Consider the following 16,203-nt stretch of genomic DNA (forward strand, 5'->3'; position numbering starts at 1 on the left):
CCTCTGCTCCCTTTTAGGCTACATTTTTGGGTTTTCTCCACCTCCAGTCCTACTTTGGCTAAAAAAAAAAAAAAAAAAAAAAAGGCCATTCTTTGTACAAAGCCTTGAACTTCTGCAAATAACTGTTTGAGAACTTCTGCAATTAACTGTTTGAGAACTACTGTTCTCAAGGAGCCACATATAAAAATGCTCTCTCTTCAATGGGTGAATGAACCTGCTCTTCACCCAGTAAGATGCACTCTTACCCCATATTTAAAAATCCTGCTTGCTGTTGCACTCAGTGTAAAGGTTCAATGGCATTGCTCAGTTCTGCTGCTGGACGGACCAGGCAAGGCAAACCTCTCTCTGCTGCACCCAGCAGCACATTATTTATGTAGATACCACCAAGAATGTAAACTTCCAAACAAAAAACAATTTGTTTGTTCTTTTTCCTCAGACAACACTGTCCTTTTCAGATTTAATGGACACAAAGATAACTTTCCTCAAAAAATAGAAATAAGCCTTAAAATCCCCCATATTTTGTTCTGACTGCATTCCCAATTACTTTGGAAATTGATTTCATTGCATGAAATGTGAGCTAGGGATTCAGAATTTCAGCTGTACTAGTTATGACTACCAAAATGAATCCTGTAGTTTTCCAGCCTCAAGATTAGATTCTCATAATCTAATAAAAGTAGCTGATAATTTTCAATTTCTCAGAGGGAGAGAGCATTTTATGGTGGTATAATACATAAAATACATTAAAGGGACCTAAAGAACTTTAATTCTTTATTTCATTGGGAGGTGCTGACACTGTCCACTTTTCAGATAAAATGTAGCAGCAGTGAGTTGCTTTTATCATCTCTAAAAACTGTAAAGTCATGAAAAAAGGTAGACAGAATACTTGCAGCAACATCATTTCAGGCTCATTTAATCATTGTGTAATTCTCTGCACATTAGACAAGAAGAGTAATAATAACTCCTATAATGGTAATTATTATCGCATTCAGAGGTGAGAACTTATGTACTGGTTAGACTGGAGAGGCCAGTAAGAGCTGGGGATTCTGCCAGGATAATCAACCAGCCACAGACTGACCTTGGGAAAACAGATACATACAAATGCTGAGCAGGCCAAATTAAGTATTCTCAACAAAATGCTCAGAGCTCTTGGAGGCAGATCAGAGATGACTATTTCAATCTCTGCACGTGTACCTTAGGCCTGACAGATCTGCTCTTACAGACTTGGAGTAATGAGCAATGAGCAAAAGATTTTTCTAAATAAAAAAGAAAGCAGTATGTAATGGCAGGTTTCTTATTTCAACAACAGAGGGATTAGTACAGCAATGAACTCAGGGAGTGATCATCATTCTCACCCCTAAAATACAATTGCCTTGTTAAATGCCAGAAAAACCTACTCTCAAAACCTGGATTGTGACAGCTCTGCTCTTGACAGAATAATGCAGTCTGTGCTGTGACGTGCCTGGATGACAGACAGCTTATTTCTTCCTTTTTAGAATATGTACTTGCTCATCTGGTAAAGAATATGTTATTTCCACAAATGGAATTAAAATGCCTTTTAGCACAGGGTCTCCTAAATGGATGTTCAGGAGAGATACTCCAATTCCACCTGGTTGTCAGACAATCTCCACCCACCCAAGCTTGGGCTCCCCCTGGCCAAGGCCATGCCAGGCCACCCTCCCTGTGACTGCCCTGCTGTGGCTGGAAGGCAGCTGTGACAATGACAGAGCCCAGCCTGGGGTGGTGCTGCAGGAGAGCAGCCAGGGACGCCCAGAGCCTTGTGAGGGAGGGACGGGAGGGACCAGAGAGGTGAAGGATGCTGTGCAAAGCTCGGAATTTCGGTCTTGCTGGAAAGCCCCCGTGTCCCTCAGGGGATGGTCACACCTGGGGATGGCTGGCTTCACACAGGACTGAGTGAGTTTCCCACATGCTCCCTTCTGCTGGATAGTCCTGAGGAAAGTTCCACATTCAATGCGTTATTTATAAGGAAATCTCAGGCAAAGGGAAAAACTTTTTTTAAATGAACACCCCTGAAGAGAATGCATTAATAACATAGTAAATTATTGCAAAATAAACAATAAAAATTCATATTCCAAAAGCATGGTGTGAACAAAAATATGCAGGAACACCAAGTGCAGTACTGAAGGTTTGATATGAATATTAAATGTGTTTTCTTTAGTCAAAGAAAACCAGCGTGTTTAAGCATACACATAAAAAAGCTGCTCAAGAACCTCAGACAGGAAAATTGGCTACTCAGGACATGCAAATTGCACTACTAAACTCACTAGTAGGCATCTATCAGACTGAAACTCTCAAAACCTCATTTTCCCATCCAGCAAAGTGTACACATCTCCCTACCTTGGAACACAGGAGAATTACCAAACCCCCAGCTGGCATTTTAAGATGCAGCTCCAGTACTGCTAACAATCTGGCTGAAGCTATATTAAGCTTTTCAGATTAAAAAAATGATATATGCAGTAAGCATATTAATATTAAAAACTACACTTTCAGAGCCTGAAGTTATGTTAAGTTTATGGCAGATCAATGCCTAGATGACATTTCCATTATTGGATAACTCTTTCCTCCAGCAATTATCTAGGCCAATAAGACATATGCCTGTATGTGTGAGATAGATCACACACCAAAGCAAATACACAGAATTAAATTCCATTCTGTTAATTATCACCTTGCAAAGCTTTGGGACACACTGACAACCCCAAAAGATGAGGAATTTAATAATTATTTTATATTTCTCAACATCTTTTTATATCAACATTCAGCACTCTTTATAATTAAAAAATTTGTGCAAGACTAAAAACTACCTGAAAACTATCATCAATAAAAAGAATAGAAGTACAGAAGGGCAAAATGAGGCTTTCCAAGGGACTAGGATAACTCACCAAAAGATAAGATTACTAATCATTATCTTGCAATAAAGCTACACCATTCTGTATCTCAGGGCCATTTTACACCGGTCTACTGCTCTTACTATCACATGATAATTACGAGAATAATATCAGAAGAATGACTATGCAGCTTTTAAACTATGCACTTTCAATTAATACCTTTATTAATTTTTATATATGTATATTAATATATAAAAATTAAATCTGTAATTCACTTACCTAGGTTTTCCCCCCTCTCTTCCCACCTATAATTCTGACCTACCTTCAGCTGCCTACTCTATGTCTGAGCTGGGACAGCCTCCCTCTACAGATGCCAGACTTCAGAGGTGGTCCATGAACTTCCCATGGACACCCCAGCTCACAGTGAGAGTAGTTAAGCTCTGAAAGCAGCTCATACTCCTTTTTACATATAGAGAGAGGCCAGACCACTATCTTAACTTGGATGTCACAGTACCAAGACAGCAAAAGATAGATTAGCTGAATCCCACCCAGGCCTTTTCCCCAAGCTGTATACTAACATCAGTGTTTGTATCTAGAGGAGGAAAAGAGAAAATTAACATTACATTATTATCTCTTTTGCTATGGTTCACACATGTAATGGATCCTCTCTATCTGGATTTTATCAGATTACTCCAATACCTTACAGATCAGCAGGCTACCCACCACACTGGAGAAATTGGGAAGGTATCTATCCCTAAAAGGCTTCAGCTGAGCTCCTCTTCCAGCCTATCTAAATGCAAGCTATGTGAGGCACATTGAAAAGATAAAGCAAAAAGCAAAACCACACATTTTGGAGATTGAAATACAATTGTATCCTCAAAGCACTGTCTCAGCTACAGATAAGCTCAAGTGGCAATAAGTTTCAAAAGAGCCCATACAATTTCAGCAGACGATATAGATCACACACCTTTTAATGTATCTGCAAATTGGATCCTATTTCCAACCGAGCTGGAGAAAGTAAGGCACAGCAAAAGTCTTACACAATGAAATGTAAATCACCAACAGTTGGCTTTATATCCTATAGGGTCATTCCATGACTCCTGGTTTCCCCAGAAAGCATATACAGGTTTTAGCAAGATTTTACTTCCATTTACATTTAAGTTCAGAGAATGGAAGCAGGACCAGATGACACTTCAGTGTGAAACTTCTGTGAAACAAACTAAGGCTTTAATGGGACAGGACCACACCCTTTTCAGTAGTGGACCCTTATCTGGACCAGGCAGATTGCCAAACATCCTGTGACAGTTTAGAAGCTTTCAGGATCAGAAGGGGTTTCGAGTGAATAGGAGGTTTGCAGGCAAGTAGCTACCTCTAGTAAGATTATATTAAAGCCATGTCTAGAGCCAGGTAGTTCTTTCCATGTATCTTCAGATGGATGCTTTCGCTTCATACACACTTCCTGAATTTCAACTACACATTTTCATGCCAGACACAATTTTGTCCCACATATCTGACATGGTCTTGCAAACACTGTCCCAGCTGTGTCTTCTATCAACTTACTGTTCTTTTCTGACACTTTCTAATTCCCTTATGTTGCATCAAATGCAAACTATTTATCTTTGCTTTTCATGCCACATTTCCAGCCTCTTTACCTGTCATGACTCTGACATTTGCCTTGTCAAAAATGTCAAACTCCTCTGGCCATAGCCTTATATTTTTCACACAAGCACATTATTGCTTTCTCCCATTTCCCTAAGCACTCCATTTCTTCCTCTTTTTAATCTCTACTTTATGACTATTTTGGTATAAGAAAGCCTAGAAATAATTATGCACCTGGTAGACTGAAACTGCCACCTGTAATGCTGATGAAGCCTTTCTAGCATTCCATCACCTTGCCAGCATGTTTTATACCCTCAGAAACTTAACTGCAAACTCTTTGGAGAGGAGATTGTATTGTTAGCTGTTGCTCCGAGCAGGATCCAGTGTGGCCTGTAAATATTTGGGGCTAAAAATAGGACTGCTTATATACTAACCATAAAATGTATTACAATACTTCATATTTGATGACAGCAAGTTAGGGACAATTTCTCTCAAGATCTCAGTTCTTAAAATGGTAAGATCTCCCAGTGTGAGGTGGTAAGACACAAACTAATTAAATCTGGCTTGAATATGCATGCCACGTGGTTCTTCCTAAAAGCACAACAAAGAATGGGTTTTTTATTCTTTTCAACCAGTGGCACCCATGTTTTACCATACCAAAATGAGGTAAAATCTATGGTGATGTAACTCAGACCAAAAAGAAATCCAGGCAACACTGAAACAATTCTCACTGTTTTGCTAGCAGCAGATTGCCAGCTAAATCTTTCCCTTGCTGCTGCATGGATTTGGGTCTGAAGGGCAGTTTAATAAAAGAAATAGCCACTCCAAAGTGGTATAAGTTCAATTTCAAGCCTGTCAGCATCAGTGTTCTAGAAAAATAAAAACTCTTGAGGTAATATTTCAAACCATATGAAATTAGATGTTTTACTTTGATAGAACTACACTGAATTATATGATTGGAGAGTTTCCTATACATTGAGGATATTCTGGAGTTATGCTGTGATCAAATCTGTGCCTTTCATACACCTGCTAAAAGGTACTCCTGCACATCACCCACTATCAGCTCAAAGTGATAACATCTCTTGTTCTGCAAGTTTTGTATCACCAGTCTGTGTTTGCCCGCTGGCTTTGAGTTGGTTTCATTGCATATTTCAAATAATGAATGCATTTCTCCGACTAATGTTGCTGTTTATCAGCACTGCTTGGCTCACAGGGCAGCTGGCTCCACAATCTAGCTGGAATCAAATTAGCTGTTGATAAATCAGTTGTAAATAAGCTGAGCAGCTGAATAGCTGTACATCACACCTGTGCACAGCTCAACACAAGAGCTTCTTGAGAAACTTTTCAGAGTAGTTTCACGTCACTGAACCTTAAAGAACTGCAGCTATGTGTCTTTGAAGGGCAGACACGAGCTGACAGAAGCAGGAGGCTTCACTAGCTCCATGGAAGTCTCTGTGGGGAAAACTAGTCATGAACCAGCTCTCTGTGGTATGAGATGGTCTCCTCTGGACAGAAGCCACACTGAGCTGGCACAGACATAGTGAGCCTCAGGCCCCAAGCTGATATGACAGCACAGATGTAGCCCAGAGCTGAGTGTCCCTAATCACCTCTGACAGTCAATAGTGACAGTTCTCCTCCTTCCCCAAGGAGCCCCTTCCTTCTCACCACCTGACTTGGCCACCTAGTTCTGCACTAGTCATCACTGGTACAGATACTCTGCTATGGCTTTAAAGGTGCTTTGAAGAGTTGTGATGCCTTTTGGAACAACAAAAGCAATAGACAGAAAGTAAGCCCTCTTTTTAAAACTATAAAGTCAGCCTTTTTCTTCCCTCTCTTCATCTGGCTTGGCATGATTTCCACACAAAATCCTTGGCTTCTTTTGTGTTCACAATGTAGAGTTCAGGTGACAAATCTATGAACAGATCTCTCAGCAGAATCTCTTGTCAGCTGCACACCCCACAAATGCATTCACTGTTAACTACCAAACCATTAAAGTCTCCAAAATGACAGTATGGTTGCCAATATTCTCAGCTTCAAACCACTAAGTACCTTTTCTTCTCTTTGGCTTTTTAGTTAAACGGGGGAAAAAAAAATCCATCTCACCAATGTCATCCTATCTGTGATCCAAGTGCTCATCAAGCATCCAGAGTGGTTACAGTTGTATTCCTGGAATTGTTATTCTTATTCACAATTTTTTTTCTCTATTTCCTTTTTTAGAACTGGAAATTTACCTTCATTTTCTGTTTTTCCTTTTAGTCAGCTGTATGCAGTGGCTTTATTGTGGCTTTTCCTTTCTCTATTTTTTACCAGAATTTGCAGCATTTTGTGCCTCTACTGTTTGATGGGGTTTTTTTAACCTTTAAAACCCCTTAATATTCCTTTTGCTGTGGATTTCAGTAGCCAAATGTTTCTGTATTCTTGTTAATAGTAGCAGCCCAAAAATAGTTCAGCAAAATTTCAAAATCATAAACTGTCAGAAACTTGGGTTCTTGCTACACTGGCTTTCATATGATCTAAAAACAGAGTCCAGGGTGTTAAAATTGACTTAAAGTACCAAACACAGATTAACACAGCTCAGCCCAGCTAAATTCTACTAAACATCTGATGGCCACTATGATTGCAATGAGGATGTAATAAGAATGATAACTGTATGTGGGTTTACTTACAGTTGTGACAGGTGGCTCCCATGTAGCCTGTATTGTTACAGTCACAGTAAAAGGTGCTCCAGGACTGGGAGCATTTTCCTCCATGTTCACAGTAGTTGGGTAAACATCTAAATGGAGACATAAAAAAAATGTAATTTATTAAAATATTTCTGCAAAAATAATGTGCTGCGGGAAAAAAAATCAAAACCAACAGAATTGTCTCAACTCCTCATTCAGGCAAGAGTTTCCTAGGGCTGAAATAGCTGTGTAATGAAAGAATTATTTATTTCTCTGTGGTTCACATCCAAGCACTGAAGAAAAGAACATTTAAGCTTTTTAGAAGACAGGTAAAGATCACTGTAAATAAAAACATACTGCTTATTAGCAAATAAAGTGTCATGAACTTTCTGAGCACAGAGCAAGACAAATAGCAGGTGCAAATGGTATTGAAATCTAGTTCCAAAGGAGAATCCCATGTTTTCTGATTGAACAGGCACCACTGTTATCAAAATTAGGCTAAGTTACTTTTGTGGTAACACTAACAGCATGCAAATCTCTAAAGTGAGAGAAAAATATGCTTCAATTATGAGTTCTGTACTCTCTTCCTCATTTTAGTTGGTGTGCCTCTGAAGTATTATTGTGAAACAAATTATTAAAAGAAGAAAAGAGGCACAACAGCATGCAGCTCAGGAAATGAACAGAAATAAAAGCTGTGGGAGATAAATTCAATCTCCAGGACAAAAAGTGAATGCTGATCTGAACTCCCCTGGTATAAACGTAGGCAGTGCAATGGAGTTACACCAGCTTAAATGGGAACAGATTGTTCTCTTATTTGTCTCTTTTTCATTTTTTTTTCCCTCTTACTGTATATTAATCTCTTTTACACAGTATGTCTGACTTTTAAAAAATAAGTAACTTGTTTATACTGCTGATTCAATTGTGTTGGGTGGGTGGAGAGGAAATGGGCAATCAATTTATCCTTTACACTACAGAACTCCATTAGGATTTGCTTTGCTGTAATTTGAGCTTCAAAACTCTTTCAGTGCCCAGATCTTTCTAGTGTGAAATCACTGATGCTACCTTGATTTTTTCTAGCTGAAGACGTGGTTTTATTGCAGTTCATCTTACCCTTAGGAAGCTTTTTTGCATTCCAGTAGGTATATTGCCCTTAGCAGTGGCTTTCAATCTGTTTCTTCTAATTACTTACAATTAAAACCCATTCCACGCAAGCAAGCAGAAAACCTGTATGTCACTAACAGCCATCTTCACCAGCATTCTGAGCCTCATCAGCCAAGTTTTCATCCATTTACTTGAGTCCAAGGCTGCTTGGAGCTGCCAAAGCTTGACAAGCCAAGGGAAGCTGTTCATGTGCCCAGAGGCCTGTCAGAAGAACCTCTTGTCCTCAATATGCTCCCTGCTCATTCATACAAACTTACATCTATTCATCTCTATCATTTGGTCTAAGATTCATTACAGAACACAGCTCCACTTGATCACTATTTATACTATTATACATAAGATTATAAAGGTCATATAAAAATATTAACATGAAAGATTATTTCTATTAATGCTTGCTCAATTACTGCAGTAATTACTTATTATTCAAATATGAGAGAAATAAGGAATTCAAGAAGAAAGTATGTTATTTATATCTGCAACATCTTTTAAAACATTTCTAAGATATATTGCTCTTATAAAAATCATTGTCATAGTTTCTATTAATCATTGAGCTCAAATAAAAAAGAGGACAGAGGATGAGAATTACATTCCTAGTTTTCTAGCTCTCTAGGAACCTATTATCACTGCTGTGGGAGAACATCTTGTTTCTGAAACAAAAATGAAACAAAGGGAAAGGCCAAAACCTCTGGGTTTGCCCTACACTTGTAAGGCAGGAATTGTGAGAAGGGATGAGATTCTCTCTTATAAGGGTATGATGGGCAATCATCTATCAGTCCAGCAGCCTGCTGGTACAACGAGAGCCCAGCCTTCACCTCTACGTCTGGCAATACTGAAATAAGACTTAAAGCTATGGGTTGCTGCTGCAGAGAGCAGGAGCAGCCCTCTGGGATGGCGCCAACAGGACTGTGTGGGGTGCCCTGCACCCTCTGTGCCCTGCAAGACCCTGCCAGCCGCCTGAACCAGCAGCTCCATCCCAGAGGCAAAGCACAGGGCTACAACAGCTCTGTGGTGGCACATGTGAATTTCACCTGTGGGAATACATTTACTCACATTTGTACTTTGGAGGTGCCTGCCCTTGCCCTCAGCACACTGCCTTTAATTGCACTTGCTATTTAGTGATAAACATTCCTGTATGCCACCTGTACAGCAGCAGTTCTATTCACATCACAGGGAGGCTGGTGAGAAGAAACATATGATGTTAATGGAGCTCTTTGGAGAGATGAGAAGAACAGTGCTGTTATTAGCATAACTTACATCATCAGTGTAATGGACAAATATGATCTTTGCCTAGTTTAAACTACCTTTTATTAATTAACCCAATGCAGTAGAGCTAATTACTAACCATTTCTGGTTTGCCAAAGGCCTGTATTAGAGGCTAAGCCACATTTATTCCCTTGAAACAGTTTCCTTTTAACGATTTTACAAAGTTGAAGGTCATTTCTTATATCTACTTGTCTTATGAATGCAAACACTTTTTCTTCTCCCAACAATGCACAAAATGCAAGTCAAACTAACCATGTCAGCTTTTAATGATATTCATAAATTCAGAATTAAATCTTTTTTTATTCCTTAGTCTATTTGCTTTAATTAACACCAACTACATTGATCTTGGTTTTGGTCAGATAACTAACCCTTCTAAGAGCTTATGAAACAAATTTTTTTGCAACTCTAATAATTACCATAATCCCATTTTAGCTGAACAGTTGTGTCTTCATTAGAAGCAAAATTTATCTTAATTGTGAGAGAACTCAAAATTAAGAAATAGCTACAATTAAAATTAATCAAGGCATGGATAAGTCACAGATTATTGCATTTGTGAACTGTCCTACATCATGTTGAAGGATTTAAACACATGTAATTTAAAATATAAATTAATGCTTGCATTCTAGTAGAAACAAACACTTTCAGCAAAAAATGCAGTGGTATCACAGAACATTTCATAGACAAAAATTTGCATCAGGCAGTCCCTGACCTATTTGCAATTGAAACTAATAAACAGCTCAACTCAATTTTTGCAAGCAATGTAAATGAGACACTTGAAAATTTATGGATTTGCCTAAGAAAGCTTGTGACAGACCAAGGACTCTGATCTTCCCCATTTATTCATATAATAATGAATTATATGAATATATTAAATATATTCATATAATATGAATATGACACCACACCACTGTGTGGTGTCATATGAAATTATATGACACCACACAGTCCTGTTTGCACTATCCCAGTGAAAAAATTATTACTTAAAAAAAATAACTGAAGCAAATAAATTTTTCCCTCATTGAGCCAAGCTGGAAAATGCACACCTTAGCCACCTAAGTGAGCAATATGCAGAGCCTGCACAAAAGCCTTCCCTGTCCTTGGATGAAACATTCACCTCCAAAACCGTGGGTGTGCTTCCTTTGAAATCAAAGGACAAACTGCACAGACATTAGGGGGGGAGAAATTCGGGCCTTTGATGGGAATGATGAAGAAATAACAATGGCAAAATTACTTGAGTGGGAAGGCTGAAGGAGCTCTATACATTTGATGTTACACTTGACTGGAAATAAACCCAGTGTACTTTCAATAAGCACCTCTGAGATTCTGTTATAGTCAGCACAGTGCATTCAGCACTACACTCAATTCCTCCCAAGTAAAGAGGAAGGAAAGGGAACCATCACAGAGAGAAAGAAAAAAGGAGCACATCCCCTAAATATCAAGACTGTATATACACATAGTTTTTAGACAAGCACTGAGTCCCTAAAACTCAGTAATGCTGTAACAAAAAAACACACAAAATTTTGGAAGACTATCAATAAAGCATTGTCTTAAATATTGTATCAAATTCATTTTATTTCAGCATGTTTTCCTATTTACAGTCAGCAGCTATTTAATTTATAATTAACAAAATTTAACATTAAAATGGATGACTTCATATAATGGGTATATAAGTCTGATGAAACTCACATTGTTCCCGTAACAGACTATATTTTGCTTTAGTAAAATGGTGTCTTTCCACTAAACTCAATACATTGAGGCCAATTGCAACAACATGGATTTCAGCCCTGCTGTGCTGAGCTGTAAATCTGGGAAACTCCTTGCCAAAGGTTATTTTTGATACAAGAAATGGCTTCAAGGGGAGACCAGACAAACACTTCCAAGAGAAATTTAGCAATGCAACCAGACAGACAATGTGTAACAACTTCAAGGCTTTACCAAGGGGAAAACTAATGAAGAACTGAGAGCATCAGAAAAAACATTGCAAAAGCACATCCAACTCTTTTTTCACCCTGGATTTTCTTTTGTGGTGAAATAGTGGGCTAGGTGTCCTTAACCAAAGAAATAAAAAGGAGCTACCAGAACCAGAGGAAGAGAGAAAAAGTGTGTAAAAGCAGTATTACAACGGGCTGCAAAAGAATCAACACTCTTCAGACCTCTGGTTTTGTCAGCAGACATTTCCTCCCCATCACCACACATTCCAAATTCTCTTTCCTCTTTCAACTTTAGAAAACTGGCCAACAACTTACTAAAAAGTCTTGTGACATTGTTTATTTTTTGTTTTTAAGTCATCTACGTTTTCTTTCCTAAATTTATGATGTTATAAGAACACATGGAGTACAAAGAGAACAAGAATAATGGGAACAGACAATTCCTCTTTTCCATGATGGAAATCAGCAAGTCTATCCTACTGAATTGATGCAAAAAACAACAAAAAACAACAAAACAAAAAAAAAAACCCAAAAAATCAAAAAAAGTAAATAGTTTATAACAAAGGTAGGTTTATCTTCATTGAGAGATTTGGCACATTTATTCTTTCATCAAAACTTGATGAAAGAACTTTTTAAATATATTATTATTTGCACTGTTGGCCACCTTGGTTCTCAGACCCTGCACCTGCACACCACTGTGAGACCAGCATTTAAAAGATCTAAACACTGATGCCAACAGCCCTCAGGCATGAGAGTAGCACAGAACTGTGGAAGAGATTGTGCTGGGACTGGCACTAGTGAAGGAAAAGCCTGTTATCTGTGCCTTAGATAAAAGGCATTTTTTAAGGTTTGATTGCTTTGTTGTAAGAACACCTACATTTTTAATATAGGTAAATGTGCTGACAGTTTGGCTTAGCATCAGCAGAAAGGATTTTATATAAATAAATTTGAAAAAGAAAAAAGGGAAACAAATAAACCATCCTGTACAGACAGCTGTTCCATTTAGAATTCATCATTTTACAAAGCAAAAGCAGAAAAGCCATCTGCAAAAATCAAACAAACAAAGAAAGATGTGATATTATATTCTACTTGCATCCCCATATCTGCCCTTTAATTTACTATGGCATTGCACATCCCATGAATTTTTACTCTAAAAGAAGAGCAACAGGAGAGAACTCTATTCAGGTTCCTCCCAAACTCAATTCCACACTCAAGTGAGATTACAAAAGCTAATAAATTAGCCCCTTACCTACTTTCAAACTGCATTTTTTCTCCACAGGGTCTCATTCAGGACAAATCCCCTCTCCCACCCTAGTGAGAAGTCCCTACAGACACAGGGACAAAGTTAACTTTCTCCAATTCCAGCACCTTTCCACATGTAGAAGTCACTGCACTTACAGGAAGGTGTTCACCCCTCTCAAACCATTTTTTTACCTACCCTCAACAGGATTTACTGAATGATGCTGACAAATCTGAAGCATCTGTCTTTATTTCTCTCTGAAACACAGCACTTATACAGACTAATGAACACTTCATGGGCCTGGATTGTCATTTTCTGCAGCTGGTATTGCATGCATGAAACAAGGACAGGGAAAACACAACTAAGGAAGGGCACGCAAAACCAATTGATGGCATTACCCAAATAATCTGAGCTTTCTTTTTCATTCTCATTAAAGAAACACAAAGCCTAGAAAACTGCCCCCCCCCAGAGACAGCACTTTCCACTGTAACTATTTTTTTCCACAATTTGCTTTGTACAAATATTTTCTTGTCTATCACAGAGCAAGAGCATCTGACAGTGTGAAGATCACATCCCAGTCCAAGAGCAGGAAACTGTGCTTCATGGTTTTATTACACTTCATTGTCAATCAGCCCTTAAGCTATTGGAGAGAAGTTCTGCCATTACCTGTATTATTCAGCTGCTTTAAACATTGGAATAGATATGAGGAGATGAGGGAATGTTCCTCAGAATTACAGGGATTTTAATTCCAACACCCAGGCTTTAGATGCCTGTGGGTTTGAATTTTTTAAATCTTGCTCTGCTCTTCTGCATCCTGTCCTTCTATTTTAAAACCTGTGTGGTATTGAGAGGATCAAGATCACACTTCAAAATGCTACCTACAAGGGTGTAATTCCAGTAATTTAGTTCCATTACTTAGCACGTCTAATTTGTGATATAGGTGCATACTTTAGGGAACCACCCAGGAGACTGTTCAACTCTCCCAGAACATCATGTCCTTCTCTATTTCTAATACTATTTTCTTCACTGTACAGTGATCATTACAAGGCATTAAGTCATTAAGAAACATTTTTCCCTTTTTCATTTCCCACCATGTAATATAGCTTGAATTTAAGATACCTTCTCCATTCCATTTCCACACCCATTTTCCATTCCCCAAACCCCATTCTGCTCTGGGTTTAGTAGAGAGGAAGTAGAAAAACTTAGAATTTCTCTAAGGGCAATATGATGAAAAAGAAAAACACATTTCTAACAATATCCTAATGTCTGCTGAACAAGCACAAAGCAAAGTGTTTTACAAAGTATCAAGCACAAGAAAGGGAAACTTTTTGAAAACTTTTTTTCCATTTTCCTTAATTAATATAGAAATTAGAAGAAGACATGAAGCTTCAGCAGCCCTGAGCTATTTGTTCACTGAATCCTAAAACAGGCAAAGGAGACAAAAGATAAAGGGAAAATTTTCACTCACAGGACTGAAGTCATCTATTTAAGGTAAGACAAATCATCAGAAGAATTACTTATCTGGGCCATCAGATCCCTATAGCTAGCCAGATGTCTCCTGCATCATTTAAAGGAAAAAAATCTAGATCTGGGTATTTCAACATCTGAAGGTGTGCTGTCCGAACACTTTGTTTTGGCTGAAGATGGAGACATAGTTGGGCAAACCTCAAACCAAACTTGGGATTTATGCAAAATCAGAAACATTTTGAAAAAGGACACAACATCCCTTCTTATGTCTTCAGCTCATTCCAGCTTTGATCATCATCCAAATTCAAGAAATGTGATGTAAAAACATCCTACTCATTGCTATAAAAGCAAGAAGGGAAAACATAAGAGGATTTCCTGCAAAGAGAAAGTAATATGCACTATAAAATAATCGTCCTTTCTGCAGAGAAGGCACTAAATACTGAAAATAGGAAAAATTATAGAGAATGAAAAGGATGGATGCCAAATTGGGGGCTGGGGTTTTCTTAATTATTCTTTCTGCAATGCACTGCAGATATTTATGTGGGGTTAATGCAATACTAAATGCTTGTGATTTTTTTTAATCCCAGCCTGGGACTCTAACAAAAAAATTAAAATTCATTGGCCATAATTAGCCAGAGTATTTTTTCACTTGCACGGCCAAGCTAGGAGGCGAAAGGATCATACGAAGTTTGGCTTCTGCTGCAAGGCATACATTAAATCTAAGAGGAGAGTTAAGAAATATAAAAAACCACTATGCTTTTATCGGATTTATCCTAACACCCTTCACCTGCAACAGTAATTAATTTCCCAAAGGCCCATTTTGACAGTACAACACAAGAAGCAATGTTAAATTCAGCACTAAAAGTAAAGGAAGAAAAAGTAAAAAAAATATTCTTTCTTAGAAGTAAAAATTGATAATAAAATATAATAGAATCTACAAAGGAAATAGGCATAAAGAAGGTTTTAAAAAGTCAGCTCTATTTAGCAAGGAAAAAGAACACTTTAAGCTAATTTATTTAGAAAATACTATGAAGAATTTTCACAGATAAAACATGGGTATGGTTAAAAGAATAGGGACTAAGCACAATATTTGCGCTTCACAACGAAGCAGTTGAGGGAAGCCAACTCATGAATCAACTCCATATATTTCTCCCTAACGAGGTAAAAGTATAAATGCCAATCTCATCACAGTGATTATTATGGTTACCACATGTCCCTCTCTCCATTTGGATTTGCTGGGAGAATTGGAATATGTAGATGAATCTTGCTTTAATGAGGACAGTAACATCAGTGTGCCTGTGTCTGCTTGCTGATGCCACAGAGATGGGACCCTGCCAGGATTCAGAAGAAAATATCTGAAGTCAGGTTTGTGCTCCTCGTGGCACATCACCGGAATTCCCAGGATGTCCTGCAAGATGTGCCATCCGTCCATCTGCTAAGGTGAATTCAACAGGAACATTTTTTCCCTCCCTCTCTCCCCCAGGTCACTTAAGGGAAGTGAAGTCCCTGGTGTTGTCCTTGACAAGTACTGTCAGTATTTGCTACAGCAAGGGCAAGGTGCCAGCCAAGTAAAAATAGGACAACCCAGGCAGAGCTTCATCAGCGCAAAATCAACATGAGCTGCAGCAATCAGATTAAAGTACCTCAGCAGCTGCAGGCAGGGAGAGCAACACATCCATTATCTATGCAAACTTGTGAACCTGAGCCTAAAGAAAAGCAGGATCTGGCTACCCTCAGAGTTCCTTTATGGATAATGACAGTCTTAACACATAACAGGCTTTCCTCATCCGAAGACAACCCAGTCTAATGTATTCAAGTGCAAATCATGTATAGAATTTATGACAATAAAATAATGGGCATACAACTCCATGCTTCTCCATCTGCTTCAGCCTCACCTCTGTCCAGGGAAACTGTCACCAAAAAGTCCATAACTTCAAGGGATTTCAGTTCTGGCATGATTGACAGAATTATGAAATTTCAGACTTCTTAAAAGAGTTTTCTCTGTCACGGGCAACAAAAATACCTCATCCTTTGTGATG

The 16,203-nt window shown here is 38.4% G+C and overlaps 1 protein-coding gene across 2 annotated transcripts in view; it reads right to left on the bottom strand.

Annotated features, from left to right (window-relative positions):
* CNTNAP5 (contactin associated protein family member 5) overlaps positions 1–16,203 on the bottom strand; it is a 267,969-nt gene that overhangs the window by 98,198 nt on the left and 153,568 nt on the right. For both annotated transcript variants that reach the window (XM_064718412.1, XM_064718411.1), the window contains exon 12: positions 7,109–7,215. In XM_064718412.1, coding sequence (XP_064574482.1) covers positions 7,109–7,215 — 107 coding nt within the window. The remainder of the gene's footprint in view (positions 1–7,108; positions 7,216–16,203) is intronic.

Source organism: Zonotrichia leucophrys, chromosome 7 (genome assembly GCF_028769735.1).
Source record: "Zonotrichia leucophrys gambelii isolate GWCS_2022_RI chromosome 7, RI_Zleu_2.0, whole genome shotgun sequence".
Lineage (NCBI taxonomy): Eukaryota > Metazoa > Chordata > Aves > Passeriformes > Passerellidae > Zonotrichia > Zonotrichia leucophrys.